General features: G+C 39.8%; 4 protein-coding genes and 1 pseudogene across 8 annotated transcripts; all 5 read left to right on the top strand.

The window, feature by feature from the left end:
* Positions 1 to 917, top strand: LOC106450113 (annotated as a pseudogene).
* Positions 918 to 9,826: 8,909 nt separating this feature from the next.
* On the top strand, positions 9,827 to 12,111 carry LOC106450112 (transcription factor MYB101-like). The gene is made up of 3 exons (XM_048778401.1): positions 9,827 to 10,286; positions 10,538 to 11,339; positions 11,591 to 12,111. Exons 1-3 carry the CDS (start codon positions 9,987 to 9,989, stop codon positions 11,887 to 11,889), a joined length of 1,401 nt encoding a protein of 466 aa, XP_048634358.1. The 5' UTR covers positions 9,827 to 9,986; the 3' UTR covers positions 11,890 to 12,111.
* Positions 12,112 to 13,578: 1,467 nt separating this feature from the next.
* LOC106447084 (protein RRP6-like 3) lies at positions 13,579 to 17,658 on the top strand. 5 transcript variants are annotated; one of them, XM_013888940.3, is made up of 11 exons: positions 13,579 to 13,913; positions 14,003 to 14,247; positions 14,317 to 14,415; positions 14,562 to 14,732; positions 14,832 to 14,952; positions 15,145 to 15,332; positions 15,402 to 16,415; positions 16,495 to 16,603; positions 16,712 to 17,027; positions 17,108 to 17,167; positions 17,439 to 17,658. In XM_013888940.3, exons 1-11 carry the CDS (start codon positions 13,679 to 13,681, stop codon positions 17,449 to 17,451), a joined length of 2,571 nt encoding a protein of 856 aa, XP_013744394.3. In that variant the 5' UTR covers positions 13,579 to 13,678; the 3' UTR covers positions 17,452 to 17,658. The 5 variants fall into 5 exon arrangements, with proteins under 5 accessions (XP_013744394.3, XP_048634356.1, XP_013744393.3 ...); XM_048778399.1 differs by having other exon boundaries at positions 13,583 to 13,910; positions 16,495 to 16,642; XM_013888939.3 differs by having other exon boundaries at positions 13,586 to 13,913; positions 15,148 to 15,332; positions 16,495 to 16,642.
* A 4,253-nt stretch (positions 17,659 to 21,911) lies between these two features.
* On the top strand, positions 21,912 to 23,459 carry LOC106450110 (F-box protein DOR-like). The gene has a single exon (XM_013891771.2). The coding sequence runs from the start codon at positions 22,056 to 22,058 to the stop codon at positions 23,274 to 23,276; it is 1,221 nt and encodes a 406-aa protein (XP_013747225.2). The 5' UTR covers positions 21,912 to 22,055; the 3' UTR covers positions 23,277 to 23,459.
* An 881-nt stretch (positions 23,460 to 24,340) lies between these two features.
* On the top strand, positions 24,341 to 26,203 carry LOC125608227 (proline-rich protein 36-like). The gene has a single exon (XM_048778210.1). It carries the CDS (start codon positions 24,341 to 24,343, stop codon positions 26,201 to 26,203), a length of 1,863 nt encoding a protein of 620 aa, XP_048634167.1.
* The last annotated feature ends 1,451 nt before the right edge of the window (positions 26,204 to 27,654 follow it).

Genomic DNA, 27,654 nt, shown 5'->3' with positions numbered 1-27,654 from the left:
CATGCTATTCAACATCTCGCAATAGGGTTTGGTCCGATTCTAGCTAAGTTCGACTTCAAGAACGTTGAGTACTCTCTTAGGGCTTTCCCTTTAGGTGGGTTCGTTGGTATAATGATCTCTACCGACGATGAGAATCTTCTCAAGAACAGACCGGTTTTAGATAGATCGATTGTAGTTTCAGCTGGAATCATCGCCAACGTGATCTTTGCTTACGTTATAATTTTTGTCCAAGTGTTATCAGTTGGTTTGCCTGTGATGGGTTGCTTGCTGGTGACGTAATCATAGCTGTTGACGGCACTAATCTCTCTAAGACAGGCCCTGACGCCGTCTCTAAGGTTGTTGACGTTGTTAAAAGAAACCCTAAGAGTGATGTCTTGTTTAGAATCGAAAGATGGAATCAAGATTTCGATATTAGGGTTACACCGGATAAGAACTTTGATGGGACAGGGAATATCGGTGTTCAGTTGTCTCCAAATGTAAGAATCACTAAGGTGAGACCGAGGAACATACCTGAAACGTTTAGGTTCGCGGGGAAGGAGTTCATGGAGCTGTATTCTAATGTCTTGGACGGTCTGAAGCAAACTTTCTTTAACGTCTCTCACACGGCAAGTCAAGTATCAGGTCCTGTGGCGATCATTGCAGTGGAGAAGTGGCGAGATCAAACATCGACGGGCTTTACCAGTTTGCAGCGTTGCTGAATGTCAACCTCGCCGTGATCATTATCTTGGCGTTGCCTGCTCCTGACGGTGGAACATTGGCGTTGATAGTGTTGGAAGCGGTTAGAAAAAGGGAGGAAGCTTCCTGTAGAGGTGGAAGAAGGGATCATGTTATCAGGGATCATGCTTGTGGTATTCATTGGATTGTTTCTCATCGTCAAGGACACACTTAGCCTTGATTTTAGTAGAGAAAGGTTGTAGTTATGTCTATTTTGCCACAGTAAGTGTGGTTTGATAGTAATGTCTTTAGTATGAAGATAGTTGAGAGTTTAAACAAAATACAATTTCGTTTCCAGTACAAACGAATTGATGGTACATATGCATGTAATATCTCTACTATGTTATCGACCAGTAAGAGATGTTACTTGTACGTATGTTTTAGATGTATTGGTTATATGGATACTGGAATTATCATTGTTGGTGGATTAATAGGAGGTTATTAGCTTACAGTTATTTATAATTCTTGGTAAGAGGAAGATGGTAAGTTAAAACTTGACAAACTATAGTGTAAAGTGTCATTTTACAGTTTATATAGCTCTATAATTAATTATTTAAAGATCTTGTTCCTTTTCTCTATCGACCTAATTTTTTTTTGTTAGAGTTTTCATCTCTCTCTCCCAGTCTCCCTCCCTCTGTCTCGAACTGTTTCCTACTTCTGCATTTCTCTTGAGCTTGAGACTTTGCTAAGAAGATAAAACATTAGGTTCTGACAAAGAATATTAAAGCCCAATGAAGTATATATAATAGTCGAGATATTGACATATTCATGCTTCTATGTAACTCAAAACGATGTGTCTAAAGCTAATAAATTGCGCACACATATATTTTAACTCAATTATTTAAAAAATTACATATCCATATTCTTAAGTTGTAGTCAGTATATCCCTTTGAAGAAGTCAAATGATGAGTTATGTTGAGTCAATTACCACATCATATAAAACATTTGTCACTGAATCATCTACCATTTGAGCAGCCATCACTAATACATTACTAAAACACCTTCATTACATGAGTAGAATAACATACGAAATGATTTGATAATTGTTTTAAATTTAGAAAGACATGTTTTATGAAGTTTTCGTTAAAATACTATGATGTTTTCCAATGAATTTTATTTATCGCAAAAAAATATAGGTAGAAATTTTATCAGAAATAATGTATGTTATTGATTTTAGTTGGTAATAATGTTAATTATTTAGAAATAGTGTTGATGTTAAAATAAATTATTTTTATATAAAAGACACACTCCACAAGTTATATGTTTCACTATAACTACAAGCTTTTGCCAGCTAAAATATACAATAGTCACTTTATTTCTAAATAAAAGCATTTAAATGAATCAATGCTAATCAGATTTTTATAACAAAAATATTTTTTTGATAAACGTAGTGTGATCCCAAATGCTTTCTAGGCCTAAAGACTAATCACTACGAAACCCGCAAAATCTACATTTTCTTACCACTTATGGCGTTCGGGTGGCCAAGAGAATCGAATCCAGAGCGTTACTCACAACTGTGAGTCTTTTACCACTAGGTCAAGACTACTCGGTCAAAAAAAAAAAGTTGTGTAACTCGTGAAATATGTTTATACGACAAAAAATATTACCAACAATTTATTTAAATTATTTATTACCTTTCTCTTCTCTTTGTTAATAGCTATTAATTGCTTCTAGACCCAACTCATTTTTAAACATCTCTCTGTCACCACTTAATAGTGCTTTAATGAAAAACTTAAAGAATCTTTGAAGAGGAGTGTTCAAAACTTCAAATACAATTTGACACTTTGGGGAATTTTCTCTAAAAAAGAAGTATTTGCTTGCAAGACACAAACTCCTGTGTGATAAAAAATGTGCCCATATGAAAAGTGATCATGCCAACGTAATTTTACATGAAATATCGCACAAAATCACATTTGATTCATATTTTCTTTCTCTGGCCTAAATAAAAATGTAATAATCTATAAATCATTACATTATTTATTTTGGCGTTTGAAAAAAAGGAATTTAAACAAAGCGAGAAGAAAGATAGAAAATGCCTAGGGGAAAAGAAAATGAGTAAGAGTAGTAGTGCAAGAGAAAAACGCGTCTTCGAAGAGAACGTCCCATTTCATTAGCCATTAGGCATGCAATGCGCGGCCGTGAAAGAAGCTCACTCCTCTCCTTTATTTATTTATACAAATCTCAATTTAATTAATGTTTTTTTAGAACAATCAACTTAATTAATGTTTATAGCTCGGTCATACGCACTCATACTTAATTCGAGTGTTTGCCTATGTTTCATAAAAAATATCCATGTTTGAAACTACGCTAGGCGTAACGCGTGCGGTCGAGCAGCGCCTAGCGCGTAATCAATTAATCGGAAATTATACGGGGATTAATCGGGGAGTTATTTTAGGGCTTTATATAGATATAAGGGTTATATATTTAAATATGTTCAATACTAATGTAATTGTACCGTGGTCTAGTGGTTGTAGCTACCTTATTTCTTTGTCACAACCCGGATTCGAGTTGTCCTGTGTCCCATTTCTCTATTTTTCTAGGAATTAGGTTAAAATAGTAAATGACAGAATTGTCCTTGTCTTCTACCTTCTTCCTCTGAAACTGTAGCCGTTTTTTTGTTTTTCTTTTTGCGATTTCAGCCTTGTTTCATGCTAATCTTGTAAGTTTTGGTCTAAATAACAGAAATCTATAATTTAAAATATGATATCAAGTTGCAAATCTATAAAACAATGAACTTGAATTTTTTTTCCGATTCACTGAGCGATTCATGCCAAATCGCGGCGGTCACTGCCCGTTTCACGTTTTTCCGGCGACTACACGGGCGCGGAGAGCGTATTTTAGAACATGGAAAAATATTAACAAGTCATTTTCCATTAGATTCTCTGTTAACATCAAATACACGGCGCTTTGACTAAGTACCACGGAATACTGTATTGAGAACGACTTATAAACTTACAACTAAAGAATAAAAGAGTTGAAATACATTGTAAAATATGAACTTAAGTCACTAAAAAGTGTTACTCGTTTATATATATATATATATATATTCTTTTTTGAAAATCATATAGGATTTTTCAGTATTAAATTGAAAAATCTATATCGATTCGAATCTAAATAAAATTATAAATTTCTAAATCTATTAAGATACATACACAAACAACATCTCTAAAAGTTGATAGATTTTTCTTTTAAAAAAAACATGTGGACGTCTCATAGTTATCACAATATCTCTAATTGGTCTAAATACATACAACTATATTTTCTTTCTCTCAACGCCTGTAATTTCTTGAATCCTCTCTGTCTTCTCTTGTGGAAAAGACCAAAGAGATAGAAAGAGACAAAAGAACGCATTAATGTTTACATAAAGCACGTAATAACAACAAATTATGTGTTATTACGTGCTCTGTCAATTTCAACTCCCCCTCAGCATTGGTAGATCTATCTTCTCCATTGGTAGATCTATCTTCTCCAACTACTGCTCTGTCAATTTCAACTCCCTCCGTTACCCTTGCTGTCGAGCAAACACCAATTACTATTCTAGGTGAATCTGAGACTCATGGAGTCTCTCCACTAGAAATTGTGCAACCAGTCACTAACCCTGAAGATAAAGATACCACTATGGGAGAAGCCCCAGCTTTCAACCCCTTAGACCCCTCAGACCTGTCCTCCTTTCCTCCCCTAAGCCAGCCACCGCCTAGCCCTCTACCAAATACCTCTAACCAGCAACCCAACACTTCTCCCCCTCCTCTTCCTGAAAACTGGGCCAAAAATCTCCAAAAATCTACAGATAAAACCCTTAAAAAAGTCTCGAACCCCACTTTCACTCCAGAAGGTATACCTAGGATAAAAATTCCTGATTCAGTCTTTAAAAAAGGAGCAGATCTTCATCAGGACTTCATCTTAGGTGTCTTCCTAGGAAAGACTCCATCTTTCAGTCATATTCAGAGTGTGTTGACACATATCTGGGGTAGAGGAATGAAGCTTGAAATCCATCTCCGACCGGAATCTAGATCCATGTTGGTAAGAATCCCCAACTCAACAATTAGGAAAAAGATTGTTGAGCAAGAGTTCTGGCATATAGGCAATGTCCTCTTCTATGTTGCGCAATGGTCAGATTCAGTCGCAATGCAGCCTCCTGTGTTCACATCCATGCCACTCTGGGCGCATTTCAAAGGCATCCCCTTCGATCTCTATACTCAAGAAGGACTAGGGAGAGTTGGAGATCTGTTAGGCCACCCTATGGAAGTAGATGAGTTTACCAGGAGAATGACAAACATCAACGTGGCTCATATTAAATGCAGAGTTGACTGCTCGAAACCCTTACCGACTTGCGGGGAGATTGAAAGAGACAATGGAGAAGTGGTTACTGTCACCATCGAGTACCCTTGGGTCCCACCCCTCTGCTCATGTTGTGAACAACTGGGCCATCTAATATCCCACTGTCCCTCTGCAGACTGGAAATCAAAAAATAATTTCAATGCTTCTGCAAAACCAGCTCCCCCACAAGCACCTTCAGACCATACCAGCACTGCTTCTCCTATGGTTGAACTTGTGGAAAAGGCACCAGAAAAAATACCTCGGGCTTCTCCTTCAGAGGTTCCTCCTGGCCCCCGTCTGGAACAAGTACTTCCTGCTGGTGACTCTGCTTGCGAAGCTCCTGTAGATTTGGGCCCTTCTCCTCCCTCAAACCATGCTGTTGAGCCCTCTCCCAACTCCGATCAATTCTCTGATCCAATCTCCTTGGACCCTGATGGATCCATAATCTCCCCTCCCTCTTCACCTAGATCTCCCTCATCTCCCCGTGCTCCTTCCCCTTTTGACCCAAATGGCCTCCACCCCTTTTCTCCGCCATCCTCTGATTCTACTTCCGTACCTTTCAACAATGATAACCCCATTCCTCACCCTGCAAAAATCACCCATCTCCTAGCCCTTCCTGCCGTTCATCACCCTAGGCCTGTTAAAACCAGGTCCCCCAAAAATCTTCTCCCCCACTTTACCACTGAATCCAAATTCCCTCTGTCCGTCAACCCCTTTGCTTGTCTTGACCCTGAATTGCTGCCACCTCCCACTCTCCCTGTAGAGGGATCTCTCCTTCTTGTAGGAGTGAACCCAACCCAATAAAAATTTTAAATGTCAGAAAACCTATTTTTGTGGAATGTTAGAGGTATAAATACATCGGATAAACATAATAATTTTAGGAGGTGGCTTTCTACTCACCATATTAGTATCGGAGCTGTCTTAGAAACCCATATTAAAGAACCTTCTCTGTCCTCCATTATGAACTCCCTGTGTCCTAACTGGTCCTATGCTTCAAATCACCTGTCTGACCCGGACGGGCGTATCATCCTCATCTGGAAACCCCACCTCAATGTAACCATCCTCCACCAGTCTAGGCAAACTATGACCTTCCAAGTCGATAACCTTGCTACGAAAACTCTTTATGTAACGGCTGTCTATGCCGCTAACACAGCTGAAGAGAGAAACGACTTGTGGATTGATCTACTGAATATCCAATCCTCCCTTTGCCTTACTGATCATCCATGGCTAGTAGGAGGAGATTTTAATGAAATAACTCATCCCGCAGAGCACTCAGACCCCTCAGTATCAACTATCACCCCACCCATGTCTGTCTTCAACTCCTGTCTAAGCCAACTAGAAATCAGAGACCTCCGATATCATGGCGCCAGATTCTCGTGGTCCAATAAATGCCCTGAAGACCCTATTGCCAAGAAACTTGATAGAGCGCTCATAAATGAAGCCTGGCTTGATTCCTTCCCCCGTAGCCTAGCCCGCTTCCTCCCACCTGATATCTCAGACCACACTCCCTGCTGTATCACCCTCGACTTCCCCCTTCCCCTTGCTGGTACCAAACCATTCAAATTCTTCAACTACCTAACATCCCACCCTGATTTCCTCGCCCTGGTTGCAGAAGCTTGGATCTGCACAGAAAATGAGATCCACTCTCTTCATCTTTTGAGTGTTAAGCAAAAAGAGCTAAAGAGAGAAATCAAGCGCTTGAACAAAGATAATTTTTCACAAATACAAAAGAGAGTGAGTGAGACTAACGTTTTGTTTAATGATGCGCAGGTACTCGCCTTGCAGCAACCGACCTCAACAAATTTCGCAGCAGAGAGAGAGCTGTTAGCCAAACTGAACCTGTTAAAGAGAGTAGAGGAGGAGTATTTTAAGCAGCTTTCCCGCATAAACTGGTTAAAATCAGGAGATCTAAATACCAGTTACTTTCACAAAGTAGCAAAAGCCCGCAAAGCTTTCAATTCAATTACTATATTGATCGGCCTAAATGGTTTTGAAGCCTCATCTCCTCAAGACATCGGAAACCTAGCAGTTGCTCACTTCCACAGCATCCTTGGGCCTCAAACCCCAAAAACCACTCTCTCCATGATCGCTCAGGTTGCTAATATGATCCGGTCTGACAGATTCTCCTGCTCCCCTGCCCAAGCGACCCTCCTCTCGAAGATCCCTACGCCAGATGATATCACAAAGGTTATGTTCAGGCTGAATCAAAACAAAAGCCCAGGACCAGACGGTTTTACATCGGGGTTCTATAAAGCAACCTGGAACATACTCGGATCTGAGGTAATAAACGCCATCACCCTTTTCTTCCAAACCTCAACCCTACCAAAAGCAACAAACTCGACTATCCTCACCCTTATCCCCAAATTCCCTGGAGCTACTATCATAAAAGACTACAGGCCCATCTCTTGTTGTAATACCCTCTACAAGGTGATTTCCAAACTCTTAGTAGCCCGCCTAAAACCCCTTCTGCCTGCCATCATTCTACCTAATCAAACCGCCTTCATTAAAGGTAGATTACTAGCAGAAAATTGCCTCCTGGCAGCAGAAATCGTCTCTGGCTATCACAACCACAGGGGTCAAAAGAAGCTTACCCTCAAGATAGATATTGCCAAGGCGTTTGATTCTGTGAGATGGGACTATCTCCTAGCCTGCCTCAAAGCTCTCAATCTGCCTAGTGATTACATCCAATGGCACTCAACCTGCTACTCCTCGCCAACCTTCTCTGTGGGTATTAATGGAAGACTCCATGGCTTCTTCAATGGCACAAGGGGTCTTCGTCAGGGAGATCCACTCTCCCCATACCTGTTTGGCATTGTCATAAACACACTATCTCAAAAACTGAATGAAGCTGCCCAATCGGGTCTTATAGGATATCATCCCAACTGTAAAGATTCGAATCTCACTCATTTGTGTTTTGCAGATGACTTATTAATCTTCACTGATGGCTCTATAACCTCAGTCCAAGGTGTGCTCCAAGTGCTCAGCGATTTCGAAGCTCTCTCCGGTCTCTCCATTAGCATCGCAAAATCCTCCATCTTCACCAGCGGGTTGACTGAAGCGGAAACTGAGTCCATCATTGCAGTGTCGGGGATCTCAGAGGGCTCGTTGCCCGTCCGATACCTAGGCCTACCTCTAAACTCAAGGAAGCTCTCTATGACCCAATGTGAACCTATGATGCAACAAATCAGATCAAAAATCAGTGCATGGACATCAAAATACCTATCTTTTGCGGGACGACAAGTACTGATATCAACGGTCATAGCAGGAATTACAAACTTCTGGTGCGGGGCGTTTGTCTTACCTAAAGAATGCATTCATGCGATTGATAAGATGTGCAATGCCTTTTTATGGAAAGGAACGTTGGAGGGAAGATACGTGGCGAGAGTCGCATGGGATACGGTCACTCTACCGAAGAAGCAAGGAGGTCTTGGCCTTCGCAACCTGGAGCAGTGGAACAGAACTTGCACAATAAAGCTCCTCTGGCTCCTGTTATTCAGAACCGAATCAATATGGGCAGCTTGGATTCACGATAATGTCATAAAGGATGAAAGCTTCTGGCATATGAAGCCAAGACAGAATCATACCTGGTTGTTCAAACAGATACTGCAGGAGAGGCAAACTGCTTTGCAATGGTTTCAGTTCGAACCTGGCGATGGAACTGACATCAAATTTTGGAAGGATCCCTGGACCAAGTTTGGTAAGCTCATCAACTTTATAGGAACTACAGGACCTCGCCTCACTGGCATTCATCTTGACGCCTCTGTTGCTGACGTCTGGAGAGACGGATGCTGGCAAATCCAATCGGCAAGAACAAATGAAATGGAAGAACTCCTAATACACCTCACCACAATCACCCTCACTGACAGGCCAAGTTCTCCAATTTGGATTACGGATGGAAGAATCCAAAGACGCTTCTCAAGTTCCTATGTGTATCACTCCCTGCTGCCGCAAACTCCAGACGTGCCTTGGTTCCCACTCATCTGGAACAAGAGAGGTATCCCAAAACATCAAACTCTTGCTTGGTTGATGTTACTGAACCGGAGCCCAACTAGAGACCGCCTACTATCGTGGGGATTGCAAACTGACCCGCACTGCTTGCTCTGCGATCAAGGGAATGAATCACGTGACCACCTTTTTTTTTGATTGCTCCTTTTCCGCTACGATCTGGAACCACTTCTCATTAACATTAGGGCTCAGCCCCTCCCTAACTGCTTGGAATGATGTCGCTCGCTCTCTCCTGTCTCAATCGGGGAACCGCAATCTCTCTTACCTCTCCATCACCGCTTGGCAAGCGACGATATACAGTCTCTGGTGGGAGCGCAATGATCGTCTTCACCGTGGAATCCGTAGATCTCCTGGCCTGCTGATCAAGAAAATCTCCTCCACAATCAAGAATAGAATCTCAGCGATGAGGCCTCAACAAAATGAGATCGCCAGTGACCTCCTCCAGCTTTGGTTCTCTCTTTCCCCCGTGTGATCATCTCCGTCGTCTGATTCTAACTAGGGCTCCTCAATCGTTATTCCCTTTCCTTCTAGTTACTATTGTTTAGTTGAGGTTACTGGGTCTGGGCTTTCTTTATAGAAGGGTATTAGGTTCTAATGGGTTTCTAAGGTATTAGTAGACTTGTATTAAAGTGGGCCTATAGCCACTTTTGCTACTCTCTCAGTTTATTTTTAATGCAAGAAAATGTTCAAAAAAAAAAAAAAAACAACAAATTATTACGTAATAATTAATATAAAATTTAATCACTTCCAAATATATACACCAAACACCCCCAAAAAGACAATTCACCCTTTCTTTCTTTTTTTCTTTATATATCTAATTTTCATAACACATAAAAATACTTATATATATACAAATATACACTCTTACAAACATCGTATCCATCAAGTAATAGAGAGAACAAGTCCTCTTTTTCCTCCTTGATCGGAGAGTTCCCGTCTTCCTTCCGAATATGGACGGTGGTGGAGAGACGTCGACAGCGGCGAAGGAGGCGAGAGGGCTGAAGAAAGGTCCATGGACGACGACAGAGGATGCGATCTTGACGGAGTACGTGAGGAAACGCGGTGAAGGTAACTGGAACGCGGTGCAGAAGAACTCAGGCTTGCTCCGGTGTGGGAAAAGCTGCCGTCTACGGTGGGCGAACCATCTCCGGCCAAATCTAAGGAAAGGATCCTTTACTCCTGATGAAGAGAAGATCATCATCGAGCTTCACGCTAAGTTGGGTAACAAATGGGCTCGTATGGCTTCTCAGGTTTATTTTCTCATAAACAATGTTTTTTCATTTAAAAAATCACTTATTATTCTCCTTATTTGTTACTTCAATTCTAGAATTAAAGAGCTTTAAATTTTTATATGCAATTAAAATTTTCCAGTTAAACACATAAATTGCATGTTTCAGTGTGTTTTGAATCTACCGTCTCTTTGGTTTGGCATGATTAATCTTGCATCTCTTCTATTGCTTTTTTTTATCCTTTTAGTTGTAAAGGTTTTTTTATATTGTAGTTACCTGGAAGAACTGACAACGAGATCAAAAACTATTGGAACACGAGGATGAAGAGAAGACAACGAGCTGGTTTGCCTTTATACCCTCACGAGATTCAGCATCTAGGGATTGGTAATGATGATGAGTTTGAGATTAGATGCTTTCAGTTCCCAAACCAAGACCATCCTAATCACCAAAATATGATTCAATACACTAATTCCTCTAATACTTCACCATCCTCGTCTTCATCATCTTCTCAACCTCCAAAAGAGCTGTGTTTAGATCCCTTAATCTCTACTAATCCCGGCCTTAACCAGATCCCCAATATGTTCTCCCCTTACAACAATAGCTTTGAGAATGACAATAAACAGTTTGGTTTCTCTCTTACTTTTTCCTCATCCTCATCATCGAATGAGTTATGTAATCCCGACCAACTTCTTGAACTCATGTCAGAGAATTTGGACACAAACGTTGCCAGTAAGAAAGACATTGACGTTTTGAGTCTTATGGGAGATCATGAAACGATACCGAGTTATTTCTCTTTAGGACTAGACACTACCGTCCTAGAGCTTCCTTCAAACCAAACACCGTGCACTTCTAATATTATGCATGACAATAATGTCCATCTTGATTCACCTGCGGGGAACAGTGGATTACTTGACGCCCTCTTGGAGGAGTCTCGAGCCTTGTCTCGTGGCGGAATCTTCAAGGACGCTAGGGTTTCTTCGAGTGGTCTATGTGAGTTTCAAGACAAGAGAGTGAAGATGGATTTTGAGAATCGGTTGATAGATCATCTAAGCTCTTCTCATCAATCATCATTTGGTAAGAAGTGTTATATGAATTCAAACCATTTGAACTTATACATTATTTTTTGGTATAACCATTAATTTATATTTAATAGAAGGCCTAATAGGCATGATTTGATCCAAAAAAGAGCCTAGTAGATGTGTTTAATCAAAGTAAAACCGAATCTAGTTTGGATCTTCGGTAATATCGAATACATATTTGATTTTTACTAATCATGTATTTCATGTTAATCTGTGTTTAATACATATTAATCTTAAAATGAACAGAATCAAACTCTAATCTTTACGAGAAACACAATGAGGCAACGATGTTGAAGGCAACAGTGGATGATGATGACGACGACATGTTGAAGAGCCTTCTCAACAGTTTCCCTTCAACCACACCATTACCTGATTGGTACCAGACGACAGAGATCCTAAAGGAGGCCTCACCGAGCGGAATATTGATAGGACACCATCAAGGTAATAACAGGGTGGAGCCACACAAGCCACCACCTTCTTCCAATGTAGATCCTGTGGCCTCCTTAGGGTCATCCTACTGGAGAAACATACCTAGAATCTGCTAGTATGAAGCCTCCCCATGAGCAGAATTATTTATTTAGTATTGGAAAGAAGAAACAAAAAGAGCTATTGTGAGCTTAATTATCTCTGGTTGTGATAAATCTTCTTTATGTTGTTTATTCAGTTTGGGATGTGCTAAGAACTTTATGTTAACATGTTTTCAAAAGACCAAGAAAAGCAAATGACAAATTCAAATGAAATGAGCTCAGGCTTTTTTTTAAAGAAAATTTAAGTCATACTGAATCTATTATATACAAGGATGGTACACACAAATCAAGTTTGTAGCTGAATTAGATTTGTTTACAAGAACAATAATTACACCACCATGTGGTGACTAAATAACACACATGCGTGATATAAAATATTAAAAAGTTTATCATCTCACAGCAATTAACATTAGTGGGTTATTCCATAATCTTGATGTACTAGAGAAAACAAAGATTTCATGTCAAACATTTAACAATGGTTCTACTGACAAACCCATTACTACATGTTGAAGATCTCCGGGACGGTTGACGCCAGTTGATTAGCTTATATGTAATTTGATTTTCACTAAGGAGAAGAATTATTACACACGTTAGAGAGTTGAATATGAGTATGAAATCAGGGAGTAATGTGATTGGGTAGCGACTAGCGAGACGCCTAGCGAGTTGCACCACTGCCATCGGCTTATGTCATTTGCAAATTATTCCACACACTTCCAAGAAATAATCTCCTTAAATTTCGGCACTCCAAGAAAGAACAATAAAATGAAGATAAACAAAAATAAAATATGCAAGTAGTCGGTGTATATTTTTTCCTAGTAGTTATATACCTTCACCTTATCTGAGTTCTGACATCACACTGCAGTTCTTAGATCAGAAGTCTCTTTTATATGATCTACATTTCAATTTACTTTATTTCTTTTATATGTCACTCCAGATAACCTTAAAGAAAAGGAAATCAAACATGACCTCAAAATATACTTTTTTTTTTCTTATGTTTCTCAAAATCAGATAGTACCATGAGAGAAAAAGGTACTGGTACTTTAAAAGCTAAAAAGAACAGTCTTATAAAGATTAGCATCAATATGCAAGTATTGATTCTAGATTCTGGTCTGGTCTGATTCTGACGCTATGACATTGCTGGTCTTCTTTTTTTTTTGTTAAAGAACATTGCTGGTCTTATAAGCCTATTTAAAAAAAAATGTTTATTAGTTCTTGAAGACTCGGCAAAACCTGCCAATAAATACATTATACCATTCACGACCATTGACAAAGTCATAAATCTAAAGTTGAGTGGAAAAAATACCATATTATAGAGTACACAATGAAATCACGGTTGCTCATCAACAAACAACACATCACTAAAACTATACACATAGCTTAAGATGAAAAAAAATTAAAAAATAAGATACAACAAATGTGGAAAATAAACCAAAAATTAAGAAACAACAAACTATACATCCATATTCTTTAATTGTATCCCTCCTGATGTTTAATGTTGACTAATTAATGCTACTTAAGTATCATTTGGTTCGGGAACTCATATACTATAAATTCTCATACTATGAACCTTTTTGGGCCAACCAAACCAAATGTATAGGTCCAGTAACAGGCCTGTTTAGTTTATAACTAAAGACACGTGTCAAAATATTACGGGCTTATGACTTAAACACGTGTCAAGATCTCCATGGGTCTCTGTCGCCGTTGACAACGAAAGTGCTTAAGCTAACCTAACACGGAGGTGGCGGCAAGATTTGGTCTGAAAAAACACCAACGAACACTTTTGATTCGAGATTCGAAGATACTCATAATGGTGGTCAACGAAAAGGTCAAACTCGCAATCACCGTAGCCTCTCTTGTGGCGGCGACGATTCTACTCGCGGCGGAGTATCGGCGGCGGAGGAGGAGGAAACCGACATCTTCTCCGAGCTCGTGTTATCTCCATTCCGACATGAAGCCCCAGTTCGGTTTCAAACGCGTACTTGCGGACAACTCTTACTCTGGATTCAAACACTTGAAGAAGAAGAAGCTCGAGGATGGAGGAGGTGGTTTTAACATCTCATAAAGACAAGATTTTTAAAAGTTTATTATTTACATGTCTGATTGTGTAGTTTTGGTTTTGTTACCAATGCAGAGAAGCCTTCAAACTCTCATCCGTACGAAAGTGAGATCACTGTGTTGTTAGAGAGTCCTCGTCTTGATGAGTTTGAGTTCTTGAGGGGAGAGTATTCACTGGAGATGAGTGGTTCATACGTGTGGGTTGAGACTGAGTCTGAGTTGAAGAAGCTTGCGGAAACATTGGCGAAAGAGAAAGTTTTTGCGGTTGATACAGAGCAGCATAGTTTGAGATCGTTTCTTGGTTTCACTGCTTTGATTCAGGTAATTGTTAAAATCTTGTTCTTTGTACTTTTGATTTTTGGTATAAACTTTTTTTTTTGAAACTTGCAGATTTCTACGCAAGAGGAGGATTTTTTGGTGGATACTATTGCGTTACATGATGTGATGAGTATACTTCGTCCTGTTTTTTCCAATCCTGATATTTGTAAGGTAATTATATAGAGAGGTTCATTGTTAGAATCTATTCGCTTTGATTGTTTCAGATTCTTATAAAACGCTTCATATGTTTCTTAATAATTTTTATGTAAGATTTTATATCCTTATTTGAATATTAATCTAAAATTGTGCTTTTTAAGGTGTTTCATGGAGCCGACAACGATGTTATCTGGCTTCAAAGAGACTTCCACATATATGTTGTTAATATGTTTGATACTGCCAAGGCATGTGAGGTGTTGGCAAAGCCTCAAAGGTCACTGGCATATTTACTTGAGTCAGTTTGTGGAGTGTCTACTAACAAATTGCTGCAAGTGAGTCCTTAAACATTAATGAATATATATTTTGTTTTTTTTCTTATTCCACAATCTATTGGTATCTATGCTAAGCTTAGATCATATTCTTCAATGAAGCGTGAAGACTGGAGACAGCGTCCTCTGTCAGAAGAGATGGTGCGTTATGCCAGAACAGATGCACACTATCTACTCTACATTGCCGATAGTATGACTGCTGAGCTCAAACAACTAGGCATTGGTAAGCATCTTTACTAACCACCAACATATTTGTATATGATAATAGTGTCAACTATAGTTTAGGAACATATTGAGCTTAGTAACATAGTGCTAACTCGGAGATCGTGTCAACTATAATTTATGAAGAACAATTATTTTTAAAGGACTATTGTTTTATTGTTGGAAAGAAAGTTCTAAAATATTATTGCATCAGAAGATTCATCTAGCACCGATGACAAATTCAGTTTTCTTCTCGAGGCTAGTAGACGCTCAAACATGATCTGTTTACAACTCTACACTAAAGAGACCGAAGATTTTCCCGGGAATGCAGCTGCTTCCTCGTTAATTTATCGTCATTTAAACGGCCATGAAGACAACTCTTCCATCTCCTTGGATCCAAAGGTATCCCTTCCCCTCATTACCATTATGTTTAATCCAATAAAAGCACCATGTTGATGTTCTCCTTTTCAGTTCCAGGAGCTTGTAAGAGAACTTTGCGCATGGAGAGACTTAATGGCGCGGATTCACGATGAAAGCACACGATATGTCTTGTCTGACCAAGCCGTCATCGCTCTTGCTTCTAACCAGCCAACTACACCTGAACAAATACATGATTCAATAGCTCAAGCTGACTTGTCTTCAGACTCTTCCCCATCTGCTGTTATTTGTAGTCATCTGGATGATGTTTTTCAACTGACTCAACACAAGTTAGGCAAGCTCGACGTTATCTTACCGCTAGTCCTCGACAAATGCTTGGGAACAGAAGGAACATGCCCTATCTCCGTCTTCAACTACTCGCTCTTAATCAACTTCAACACAAAGCTAACCACCAACCGCTCTACCCCCAAGAGACGCAATAACCTCAAGAGGTTCACACGGAAGACATCAAGAGACCTCTTCGTCAAAAAATTCTCCTGCAAGGCTCCTGTTTACCACAACTGCAGAATCTACGCCAACGACGGGCGGTTACTATGCTACTGCGATAGAAGAAAGCTAGAATGGTACATGAGCCGTGGTCTTGCCAAACTAGTTGAAGAAGATCCCCTCGCGATAATGCTGTTGTTCGAACCAAAGGGGCGTCCTGAAGACGAAGGGAATGATTTTTACATCCAGAGCAAGAAGAACATTTGCGTTGGGTGTGGCGAAGGGGATCACTATCTTCGTTACAGGATAATACCTTCTTGCTATAGAGTTCATTTCCCTGAGCATTTGAAGAGTCACAGGTCTCATGATATAGTCCTGCTTTGTGTGGATTGTCATGAGGTTGCGCACGCTGCTGCCGAGAGGTATAAGAAAGAAGTGGCTGCGGAGTTTGGGATCCCTCTCTTTGTTCGTAGAGTGCTTGATTCGGTGGAGTGTGAATCATCAGCAGGTGGTGACTCTGAAGATGCAGGTGTGTCTCCGTTGCATCTTAGAACAGCTGCGATGGCGCTGTTGAGGCATGGGAATAGGATGCCATCTAGTCGCCGTGAGGAGTTGTTGCAGGTATGATAGTAATAATGGGATTATTATCTTAATATTTAACTGAATATTTCTAATAGTCATTTCGAACAATCTAATATAGACTGTGAAGATGTATTACGGTGGGAGGGACATATCTGAAGAAGATTTGGAAAAGGCTTTGCTTATTGGGATGAGTCCTCACGAGAGAAGAAAACTCGAAAGGAAGAAAGGTGTCACTGTCTCTGTCAAACAAGAAAACAGTAACAATGGTAGTGATATCATATGATACATACTGGTCAAGGGCAATGCATAATGATATAATTGTTGTACTGCCACAGGTTCAGTAGAAGAACATAGTGAGGAAGCTCCTCTTGGAGGTGATATGAATGGAGAGAGTAGCGTGGTTGGTGATGATAGTGGAGGAGATGGAGCTCCGGAGCTAAATGATACTCAATGTAATGGAAACATATTGCACCAACAGAACTCGAAGCTCTCTTTGTTGGGACATGGACCGCACGGGAAACAGGTTGTAGAGTATCTTTTGAAGGAATATGGAGAGGATGGTGTTCGAGATTTCTGTCAGAGATGGAGGAAAGTGTTTGTTGATGCTCTTCATCCTCGCCATTTGCCTGGTGGGTGGGATGTTACTCACAGGTAGCCGCTATACTTAAAACCACATTTGCCATTATTAACTTGAGAGATTCTTACAAGAATTTGGTTTGTTTTGTTGCCAGTGGACGAAGAGACTTTGGCGAGTTCAGCGTTTATAATCCAACAAAGAAAGTCTCCACCGGGTAACTCAACTTTGTATCTTTGTCTGTTTTTTTGCTACATATCTGTTTTGACAATTTTGTCATCAACTAGGAAACGAGTCCATTCAGTTGCTTGTTGTATTCTTTTGTATACCTCTATATACTTTGTTTTTAGTTAACAATCTGATATTTTGAGACTATTAGCATGATCTTGCCTTGCCAATCAGTAAGAAATGACGAGCTCGTCGGTTTTGAAACCGAGGGTCAAGAATCAAAACATACATTTACCACAGTCGAAGCTGTTTCTGTGCAGAAATGAGCTCTAAAAAGTCTGGTGCATGGAAGATTAAAAGTTAAGTTGGAGTTCTCGGTAGCAGCCTAAGAATCTTGTGTCAAACACTGAGAACTGTGATCAATGCCGTTGCAGATAATTTTTTTTAATTAAAATGGCACCCATGTGAACTGTGATCTGATCAATGCCGTTACATATTAAGGCTATAGTTTTTTTAATGCATTTTTAACATAAGTCAAAACAAGTTCTAAAGTAAAGTAGCTGCATTAAAAACAAAGGTATGATGGAATAGGCTTTGTGGAAAGCATGTACACATTTATCCGAAATTAAAGAATCCAGCTAAACTGAACTGAAAAGTAAGTTCAGTTCAATTTTGGATCCTATTAATTATCCGATCGAATCTTATATCTCTAAAACCAAAATAGTAAAATCAAACTGGAACAAACCAAAAACCGAATAAGTATCCGAATTTCGATGTTACACATAAATATTAATTATATAATTTTCAAATAAATAAATATTTTAAAAATTCTTTTTATAAACCAAATTATTCAAAAGAAAACAATCACCCGAATACATTTCATCAAAAATCCTTTTATGTAATATTTTTTTATGTAAACTCATGTAAGCCAAAATCCCTTGAACACTATATTAATTGAAGAACATTACAACATTGTTTTGTAGCCACGTGTCACCATGAGAATGAAATTTAGAATTCTTAAATAAATAGGTTGGTCCATATTATACTTTTTATTAAACTAGCTACTAAATTGATAAATAGTGTACAAAAAATATTCTCGCATTTTCTTTAAATAAACGCCACAGAATTGCTTTATATAGTTAATGCATATATGACAATTAATGATTATGAATAATAAATATTTGATAATAGTTTTTGTATTTTAGCTCTTTTTTATTTAATTTTATATTATTGAAATATTTTAAACAATCATATTGACCATATAATTAAAAAATAATTTCTTATATGTTATATTTTGAGTTTTTAAAACAGCTATAAATTAATAAAAACGTTAAATGTCTCACACTAAAATTTTGTGATCAATGATTTAACTTTTTTGTAATAAAAAAATACAAATGATCATAAATCATATGAATATGAAGTCTCATTTACTAGACATTCGTATTATATATTATTATAGTTTAAAATTAAACTATATAACATAGAAAAATACTTAAATATGATAATTTCTAAAGTTTTATTGAAAATGTATTGAAACCTTGATATTTTAATTTTGAAATTTGCATTCAAAAAATTGCACATTAGAATTTTTTGTTTATCACATGAGTATGAATTTTCAATAATAAATATTTATATTAAAATATACTATATATATATATGTCTATGTCATTGAAATTTAGTTATATAACATATAAAATAAATAAAATGAATGTTTTGATTTATTTACTAAAAAATATCGTAAATAAACAAGATGTATTGTTTTGATTTATGTGTTTAATCTAATTTATTTATATACATAATACTTAAATGAATATAAATAAATAATAATAGATAAAAAAATTTATATATAACATTCATTCCGCACAATTGCGCGGGTCTTAAGCTAGTTGATAAATTAATTTAAAACTCCATCTATTTTTACAGCTCAATTGCCATAATTATCTTAAAAGCATTTTTTTTTTGAGAATTTTCACAAATTTAATTGTTTTATTATATATAAAATTATATTATATATGAAAATGTTATTTTATACATAAATTATTGTATTGTATGTGTATATCTTCTTGAGTACTTTTCAATTTTTTTTGGCTTTATCAATAACTTGCTAAGCTCGAGTAAACCGGAGGTGTGAAAAAAAAGAAGAAGAGAGTTTGCATTATTTTTTTTTTTTTTTGTCATCTTGTATTATAAAAGCACAAAAGCTAGAGACCAGCAAATACAAGGAGGCCCAACCAAGGGCAAACAAAAAAACCCAACACGGCTAAAAAGAAAGCCCAAAAAAACCAGATAAAAAAGTCCAAAATGAAGAAGGTGAGTCAACCCGAACACATCCACGCGTTACATTGATAGCGATGGAGAGACACGTGTCCGAGAATTGAAACGCCACCGATCTTCACGACAAGAAAATCGTCACCGGAGCAACTTCCCGAAGATCCACCGGACACACCGGAAACAGGATATCAGAAAGAAGAGACCGTCGGACAATTTTAGCAAAATGAAGAGCCATAACGCCAGCGGTTTAATCACATGAGCTCCATCATCAGAGAGCAGCCTTCACAGAAACCCAGACGCTTTGCAGGTCTACGGCTCGGAAAAGAAACTAATCGTCTTCAATCGACCAATCAACCATCAACTTTCCGGCATGCAGTTCGGTCACCTTTAAAGATAAAGAAAAGCACGAAGATGAGACAACCTCTGACGAGGGGAGAAAGATCAGACGACAGGAGATTAGAAGAGAGTCGATTGCAATGAGGAACCACAAGAACCGTAGACTGAAACAAAATCGGGATGAACCCGAGGAGAAGCCGCCGTCAACACAAAGTAAAGTGCGACGCGGAGACAGGAGCCAGCCGTTCTTCACCGGATAGAAAGGTGAGAACGCCGGAGACCAAAGCCGACCATCCATCATGACAGATGCGATGCCGGAGACCAAAACCGGTCGGATGAGACCGAAGCCGGTGAGAGGCTTGAACGATGGCGAAGAAAACCATCGTAAAAACTGACAACAAAGCTTTCTCAATCTCCTCTCTATGAAGGATACGAGAGAGAGAACAGAGATGAGAGAGAAAACACTATTTGAGAGTTTGCATTATATTTGTAACGATGAATCATAAAATTAAAAAAAAAAGTTTAAAGTCCAATATACCCTTAAGAAATGAAATTTATATGCTTTATCGATACATGCCCAGTTAATGTGGGCTTTAGCATGCATAATACGAAAACGGAGAGATTAATTTCCAAAAAAAAAAGGAACTCTTTTGGCCCAATAAAAAGTAATACCAACTCTTCGGAATCTACTCAATTGTCTCTTCCTCCAATAAAAAGTAATACGAAATTCTTTGGAAACATACACCAAGCATTGCATGCAGAATGTGAAATTAATATCTTCTTCCATTTCTCTAATTATTAACCTTTACTTTAACCAATCATGCAGACACACTCCATTTTCTCGTGTTGTATAAGAACAGAGATAAACTACACTTCTCACTCTCAGATAATCATTACTCAAGTGTCTCCGCCATGAAGCCGCAGCGGCAGAACGTCCGGGAGGGTGGTCTAACCATTTCTCTATGCGTAATGCGATCGATGACCAAACTTCATCAAAATTCATTGCTGCTTCCTGATGATCTCATTTTAGAGATATTCTCAAGATTGCCCTCGAAGTTCATAGCGAGATGCCGTTGCTTATCCAAGCTATGGGCGTCAACGCTTTGAGATCAAGGTTTCACAGAGTTATTCTTGAACAGATCTTGCGCTCGCCCTCAGCTTCTATTCACCTTCCAAAATGACAGTGATGTTGAATTTTTCTCTTCCAGATTTTGAGATTGAGGCGACGAGAAAAAGATAACCTTACTGTCATCTTGGAAGGTGAATAGAAGTTGAGGGCAAGCGCAAGATCTGATCAAGAACAACTCTGTGAAACCTTGACCTCGAAGCGTTTACGCCCATAGCTTGGATAAGCAACGGCATTTCGCTATTGACTTAGAAGGCAATTTTGAAAATATCTCCAAAATAAGATCATCAGAAAGCAGCAATAAGTTTTGATGAAGTCTGATCATCGATTGCGCGTAGCGTAGAGAAATGGTTAGACCACCCTCCAGGACGTTCTGCCGCTGCGGCTTCATGGCGGAGACACTTGAGTAATGATTATCTGAGACTGAGAATTGAAGTTTATTTCTGTTCTTATCAACACGAGAAAACGGAGTGTGTGCATGATTGGTTAAAGTAAAGGTTAATAATTAGAGAAATGGAATAAGATATTAATTTCACTTTCTGCATGCAATGCTTAGTGTATGTTTCCAAAGAATTTTTTTTTTTAACACTGAAAGTTTCATTCATCATCAAGGGAAAAACCCAATCAAGGACGAAGCCTCAACCAAAGTACGTGGAGTACAGGCTCGGGGACAAAATGAGACCCTAAAAAGCCAAAAATAAAAATAAAATCAACTACCAATAGGTAGTATTACAGCAACGTACTTTGTGTATGTTTAGTGTATGTTTCCAAAGAATTTCGTGTTGTATTTTCTTGGAGGAAGTGACAGTTGAGTAGATTCCGAAGAGTTGGTATTACTTTTTATTGGATCACGAGAGTTCGTTTTGTTTTGGAAATTAAACTCTCCGTTTTCGTATTATTATGCATGCTAAAGCCAACATTAATTGGGCATGTATTATAATTGTTATAATTTGGATTTGTTATATTAACCGAAGTCAAAACAAGTTGTAGAAGTAAAGCGGCTGCATAAAAGAAAACACGAAGAGTTCGTGCATGGGCTTTAACGTGCATAATCTCTAATTCTTGATTTTCTTTCTTTATAATAAAGATAAAAGACTTTCAAAACCAATACGAACTCTCCCTCCAAGAAATAAACACACAAAGAGTTCGATACGAACTCAAGTCTTTCCAGAACGATAACGAACTCTACTCAAGAGTCTCCGCCATGCAACCACCGCGGCAGAACGTCTCGAAGGGCGGCGAACTAACCAATTATCGAGGCGTTACACGATCGATGACCAGACGTCATCGGAACTCATTGCCGGTACCTGACGACCTCGCTATGGAGATATTCTCGAGGCTGCCGCCGAAGGCGGTGGCGAGATGTCGTTGCGCATGCAAGCTCTGGTCCTCCATGCTTCGCCGTCAAGATTTCACAGAGCTTTTCTTGACCAAATCTTGCGCTCGCCCTCAGCTCCTTTTCGCCAGGGAAGATCGCAGCGTCAGTAAGTATATCTTCATCTCGTCACCTCAGCCTGAAAATCCCCAAGAGAACTCGTACGTTGTAGCCGCCAATCATCTTGCGCGTTTCCCACGTTCCAATGGATTCTATGGTTGTACTTGTACCAGTGGCTTCTTCTGTTATGGAGATGATCGGAACCTTAAGGGGCTGCAAAGACCAGTGCATGTTCCGGTGATATGTAACCCCAGCACGGGACAGTCCTTGACCTTACCGAGATTGATCTCGAAAAAGAGGTATGGAGTGCAGAGCTATCTTGGATATGAGCCGATGGAGAAAGAACTCAAGTTATTGTCGATGAACAGCTCGCTTGTAAGTAATGAGTGGATCTCTGTGGAGCACCAAGTTCTGACATTAGGAACCAAGAAACTGTCATGGAGGTTGGTCGAGTGTTGCATCCCACATCGTTCTTCAAGTAAGTGGATATGCATCAGTGGTGTTCTTTACTACGTAGCTAGAGCAGCCGGATCTTCAGTGAATTCTATGGTAGTTTCTTTCGATTTGAGGTCCGAGAAGTTCAGCTCTGTCAAGTTCGGTAAAGCAATACCTGATTCAACAACTCTGGTAAACTACGATGGGAAACTAGGTTTGCTTATGTCTGGAGATTCTCATGATGCTAGTGGAGCAAGAACAAGTTTTGAGCTGTGGGTTGTACGAGACGCTGCAAAGCACGAGTGGTTCAATCACATATACGTATTACCACCTTCCTGGGAGGATGTGGTTTCAGAGACCATGTACATTGCTGGAATGATTGGTACAAATGAAATCGTCTTCTCCCCGAGCTACCAAAGAGTGCCTTACTATGTCATCTACTTCAACGTGGAGAGAAAGACCATCACAAAAGTTGGAATCCAAGGACTAGAAGCGTTTCATGGTGGGAGTTTCCACACCTATCTTAACTACGTTCAGAATGTGAAGCTTCTTTAAGCATTTTATAAGTGAGAGACAAGTGTAGTTTTCATTTTGTGTGTTTCGTTTTCTTCTAGCATCTTAGTTTGAAAAAGCCCCACCTGTTGTGGATGATATAGGTAATCTTCTTGTTACAAACTCTTTACAAATGTATATAATAATCCAAAACAGAGTAGTTTAGAATGTGATCTTTGAATGCTATGATAGAGTGAGTAAGAGTTTCTACTTTCTAGATCCATGAAATTAGCAGAATGTTATTATTTTCTTTAAGATCTCACTTAACCTAGCCAGAAAATGATGTTTGTCCAGACCCTTGTAGACGATATGATAAATCACAAGGTGTACGTCTAATTTTTGTGCCGTTTTTGGATTTGTATCGAGTAGAATCTTGAGTTCATGATGGTGATTCAATTATTAAGAAGCTTGATCCAAACCGAGATGTTTATTCCTGTTATCTATCTCTTCCAAGTAAACGCTTAAAGCACCGAGTCGAATAAGACTGGGAACTCGTGTTATAAACTTATAAAGGGTAGATTAGCTACACTCGCGGCAACGTAGATATATAAAAATCCCCCCGGCCCGCTATATGGAAGAATGTAGTTGCAGTCTTGCAGAGGCCAAGTTATACTTTATCGGAGTGGCTGGTACCAATGAAAATTATGTTGTCACCGCGTTATCCATCCTAACTGTACTGTATACAAGCCAATATTTCAATTAACAGACAATATAACTATTACGTTATATGATTATAATAAGTGAATATTTATAATCTAATATTGGCACATACATATTTTAAAAAATGTTACTCCTATACAAGGTGTTCTTTTGGTACGGTGAGTAGACGAGACCACTACATTTCAGTTATATAACCCTCTATTCCAAACTTACGAGATGAACATGAATCTATATTATCAGATGCCAAATCTCAGCAAAAATACACTTCGATCATCTATCTTTTTTTTTTTTAAACACTTCGATTATCTATAATCTGACATGTCTCTTATCAAAGACATTTTTGGCAAAACGCATTAATTTTTTTAAAAGATTAAAGCTTTTAAAGTATCAATTATCCTCTCTCGCCGATGGCGAACCCCTGGTTCCCTGCCAACAGTGCTTCCGCCTTGTCTCCTCCGCTTCTCACCCCTGGTGATCGTCGCTTCCTCGCGCCCCCCCCCGACCCTCCTGACCCTGACCCTGATAACCCTCTCTCTCTTGCTCGTTTCCCCCCCCTTAACTCCCCCAGCTCTCTTACTTCTAAATCCTCAAAAACTTCTCGTACTCTGTTGCAATCTTGTTCAGTTACAGCATCAAAGAGTTCGAGCGTACCACCAACTGAATCCTTCAACGGAAAAACCTCAACTTCAGCAATTTCAGATCCTGTTCTTCCTAGATCTGGGAACACTGTTCCAAACTTTGATAATTTCAAAATTCTTCCCCCAAAAACTTCATCTCCAATCCATACTAACAGAGCTTCAAACCCCCTCCCTAAGCTTCCCCCTCCTTCTGAAGCCCCACAAAATGCCAATCATAACCCTAAAACTGTCCCTAACCCTAACCCTGTTCCTGTCTTTCAGGTTCCTCCCTTCACTCATGTTCCCCTACAAACTAAGCCGACAAACACTGAAAGCTCGTCTCAGCCCATTCCTCCAATAGCAGAAAGGATCCGAAAATCTGTGGATAAAACACTCCGTAGGCTTGCACCGGTAACTGTCTCGGACTCAGGCCGTCCTCGTGTCCTCATACCGGAGAGTGTGTTTCAGAAGGGTGCGGAGCTGCATAAAGACTTTATCATCTGCTACTTCAACGGTCGTCCTCCGCCATTCAACCATACTCAAAATGTCCTAAACCACTTATGGGGGAAGGGTACTCGTGTAGAGATACATACTAATCCCCACACACGTTCTATGCTAGTAAGAATCCCGTCTGACTATCTAAGACAAAAGATCCTAGAAAAACGTGTATGGTATATTGGAGACTCGATGTTTCAGGCTGTTCAATGGACATCATCGGCTTCCACTGCCTCTCCTCCACTGGAATCCATTCAGATTTGGGCCCACCTCAAAGGCATTCCTTTAGACCTTCGTCACGAGGAAGGTCTAAGCCTGATTGCCGGTCTAGTGGGAGATCCTAAAGAAACGGACGACTTCACACTTAACCTAGTCAGCTTGACTATGTCCCATGTCAAAGTGGCGGTTGATTTGACTAAGCCTTTGCCATCCGTGGTGGAATATACTAGGCAATCAGGAGAAGTGGTGGAGGTGTTAGTCACATACCCATGGGTGCCACCTACATGCTCCCATTGCAATGAACTTGGTCACATCATGAAGAATTGTCTCCAACAGCCTCCTCCAAAGCAGAACCCTCCTCGCCGTCAGGGTAAAGAAGTTGAAACAAATGATACGGCCCCTAAGTCGCAGAGAACTTCAAAATCTGATAGGCTTAATCCTGCCTCTGGACCAAAGAAGGTGGCTGAAAGTTCCTCCTCTGTTCCTCCTGAGAAGTCTTCTGCAGCTTCTTATACTCCACATAAGTCTCCTGCAGCCTCTCCTACTCCACAGAAACCCCCTTCTCCCCTCCATGAGCCCCCTGTCTCTACCCCTACGTGTTTGCCTCCTGCTGTTACCCCCTTGCCCTTAATTGTTCAACCACCAAAAAAGTCCCACCCTCCCCCACCAAATGATCCACCTTCAGCTACTGTCCAGCCTCTTTCCCTTTTTGTTTCCCCCACCTCTCCTCCTGAACAACCAAAGAAAAGACCTCGCCCTTGCAGCTCTCAGCCCTTCCCTTCCTTTACTGACCAATTAAATTTTTTCTCCCTCCCCAAATCTCCTATTAGGCCACCAACCCCCTTGCCTTCTATCTCTTTTCAAACCTCTTTTGGCCCCAACCCTTTTGATGTGTTGTCTACTCATGGTCCTCTTCCTCCAGAAGAGGTCATTGATTAGCATCTATGAATACTAAAATATTTTTTTGGAATGTCCGCGGATTGAATGACCCGGACAAGCATATCCCTTTTTGTCAATGGCTTGCAAGTCATCAGCCATCTTTTGGAATCATTTTGGAATCCCACATCAAGGATCACAACTTAAGTCACCTCATGAGCAAACTTTGTAGAGGCTGGAACTACACTTCCAACCACTCTATGGATGATGATGGTCGTATCATTATCCTCTGGAAAGACTCAGTTGCAGTTCGTGTTCTGCAACAATCAAGGCAAGCAGTTACATGTGAAGTTAAGCTGTTAGGATCACCTCCTTTTATCTACACAGCGATCTATGCCTCAAATGAAAGTGCGGAGAGAACGGACCTGTGGGTTGAACTCCTCAACACTTGCCAAACGTTTTCGCTGGATACTGTCCCATGGATGATGGGGGGTGATTTTAACCAAATAGTTCATCCCTCGGAGCACTCAAATGATGATGTAAACTCCATGACCAGTCGAATGGTTGAGCTTAAGGATTGTATGACTCAAATGGGTCTATATGATCTCCGATATCAAGGTCCTGTCTTCACTTGGACGAACAAGCAGCCTGAGTCTCCCGTAGCTAAAAAGCTTGATCGCCTTCTCATCAACAGCCAACTCCTTAACCTCTTTCCAAACTGCTCATCTTTTTTCCTACCCGCCCTCACGTCCGACCACTGTCCCTGTCTCCTTGATCTGGCCTATAAAACCCCTTCCCATGGTACCCGTCCATTTAAATTCTTCAACTATCTAACCAAACACCCAGACTTTCTTCAGGTGGTAAATGAAGCCTGGACACAAGCCGGAAGCATTGCTTGGAACCTTACAGCGTTTTGCTGGAAACAGAAACAGATAAAGAGAGAGTTAAAAACACTAAACAGAGAGAATTTTTCACAAATACAAAAGAGAGTGAGTGAGGCTAACCAGTTGTTGCAAGATGTGCAGGTACAGGTGATGCAATCCCCGACGCAGCAGTTGTTTGAACTTGAGAAACAAGCCTTGGAAAGATGGAACTTCCTGCGTATGATAGAGGAGAGCTATTTTAAGCAAAGATCTCGCATAAATTGGCTTAAAGAAGGTGATCAGAATACCACCTACTTCTATCGGATCGTTCAGACTCGCCTCAGCTATAACACCATCCGATCCTTCATCCTCCCATCAGGCGTCGTTCTCTCAGACCCTTTGGATATGAGCTCTCATGCTATTCATCACTTCACTAAGATCCTAGGTCCTACGCCTCTTTTGCCTCTGACAATTTTCTCAACTAGAGAATGGTTCCAGGAGCTTTCTCCCTTCCGTTGCTCTCTGCCCCAAGGCCAGCTTATGATCTCTATCCCCTCTAACGATGAGATCACCTCTGTTCTCCACAGGCTCAATCCTAACAAGGCCCCGGGACCTGACGGTTTGACCTCAGGATTCTATAAGGCAGCATGG

The sequence above is a fragment of the Brassica napus genome, chromosome A4, assembly GCF_020379485.1.
Source record: "Brassica napus cultivar Da-Ae chromosome A4, Da-Ae, whole genome shotgun sequence".
NCBI classification, from domain to species: Eukaryota; Viridiplantae; Streptophyta; class Magnoliopsida; order Brassicales; family Brassicaceae; genus Brassica; species Brassica napus.
Note: the sequence above shows the minus strand (reverse complement) of the source record. Positions and strands in the feature narration are given on the sequence as shown.

Bases quoted from the DNA above. Each gene is read 5' to 3' on its own strand.
- LOC106450112 (XM_048778401.1), top strand. From the start codon at position 9,987: ATGGACGGTGGTGGAGAGACGTCGACAGCGGCGAAGGAGGCGAGAGGG. The intron at 10,287-10,537 runs GTTTATTTTCTC...TTTATATTGTAG, and splicing joins GGGCTCGTATGGCTTCTCAG to TTACCTGGAAGAACTGACAA. The intron at 11,340-11,590 runs GTAAGAAGTGTT...TAAAATGAACAG, and splicing joins TTCTCATCAATCATCATTTG to AATCAAACTCTAATCTTTAC.
- LOC106447084 (XM_022692704.2), top strand. From the start codon at position 13,679: ATGGTGGTCAACGAAAAGGTCAAACTCGCAATCACCGTAGCCTCTCTT. The intron at 14,953-15,144 runs GTAAGCATCTTT...TTATTGCATCAG, and splicing joins GCTCAAACAACTAGGCATTG to AAGATTCATCTAGCACCGAT. The intron at 16,416-16,494 runs GTATGATAGTAA...AATCTAATATAG, and splicing joins GCCGTGAGGAGTTGTTGCAG to ACTGTGAAGATGTATTACGG.
- LOC106450110 (XM_013891771.2), top strand. From the start codon at position 22,056: ATGCAACCACCGCGGCAGAACGTCTCGAAGGGCGGCGAACTAACCAAT.
- LOC125608227 (XM_048778210.1), top strand. From the start codon at position 24,341: ATGGCGAACCCCTGGTTCCCTGCCAACAGTGCTTCCGCCTTGTCTCCT.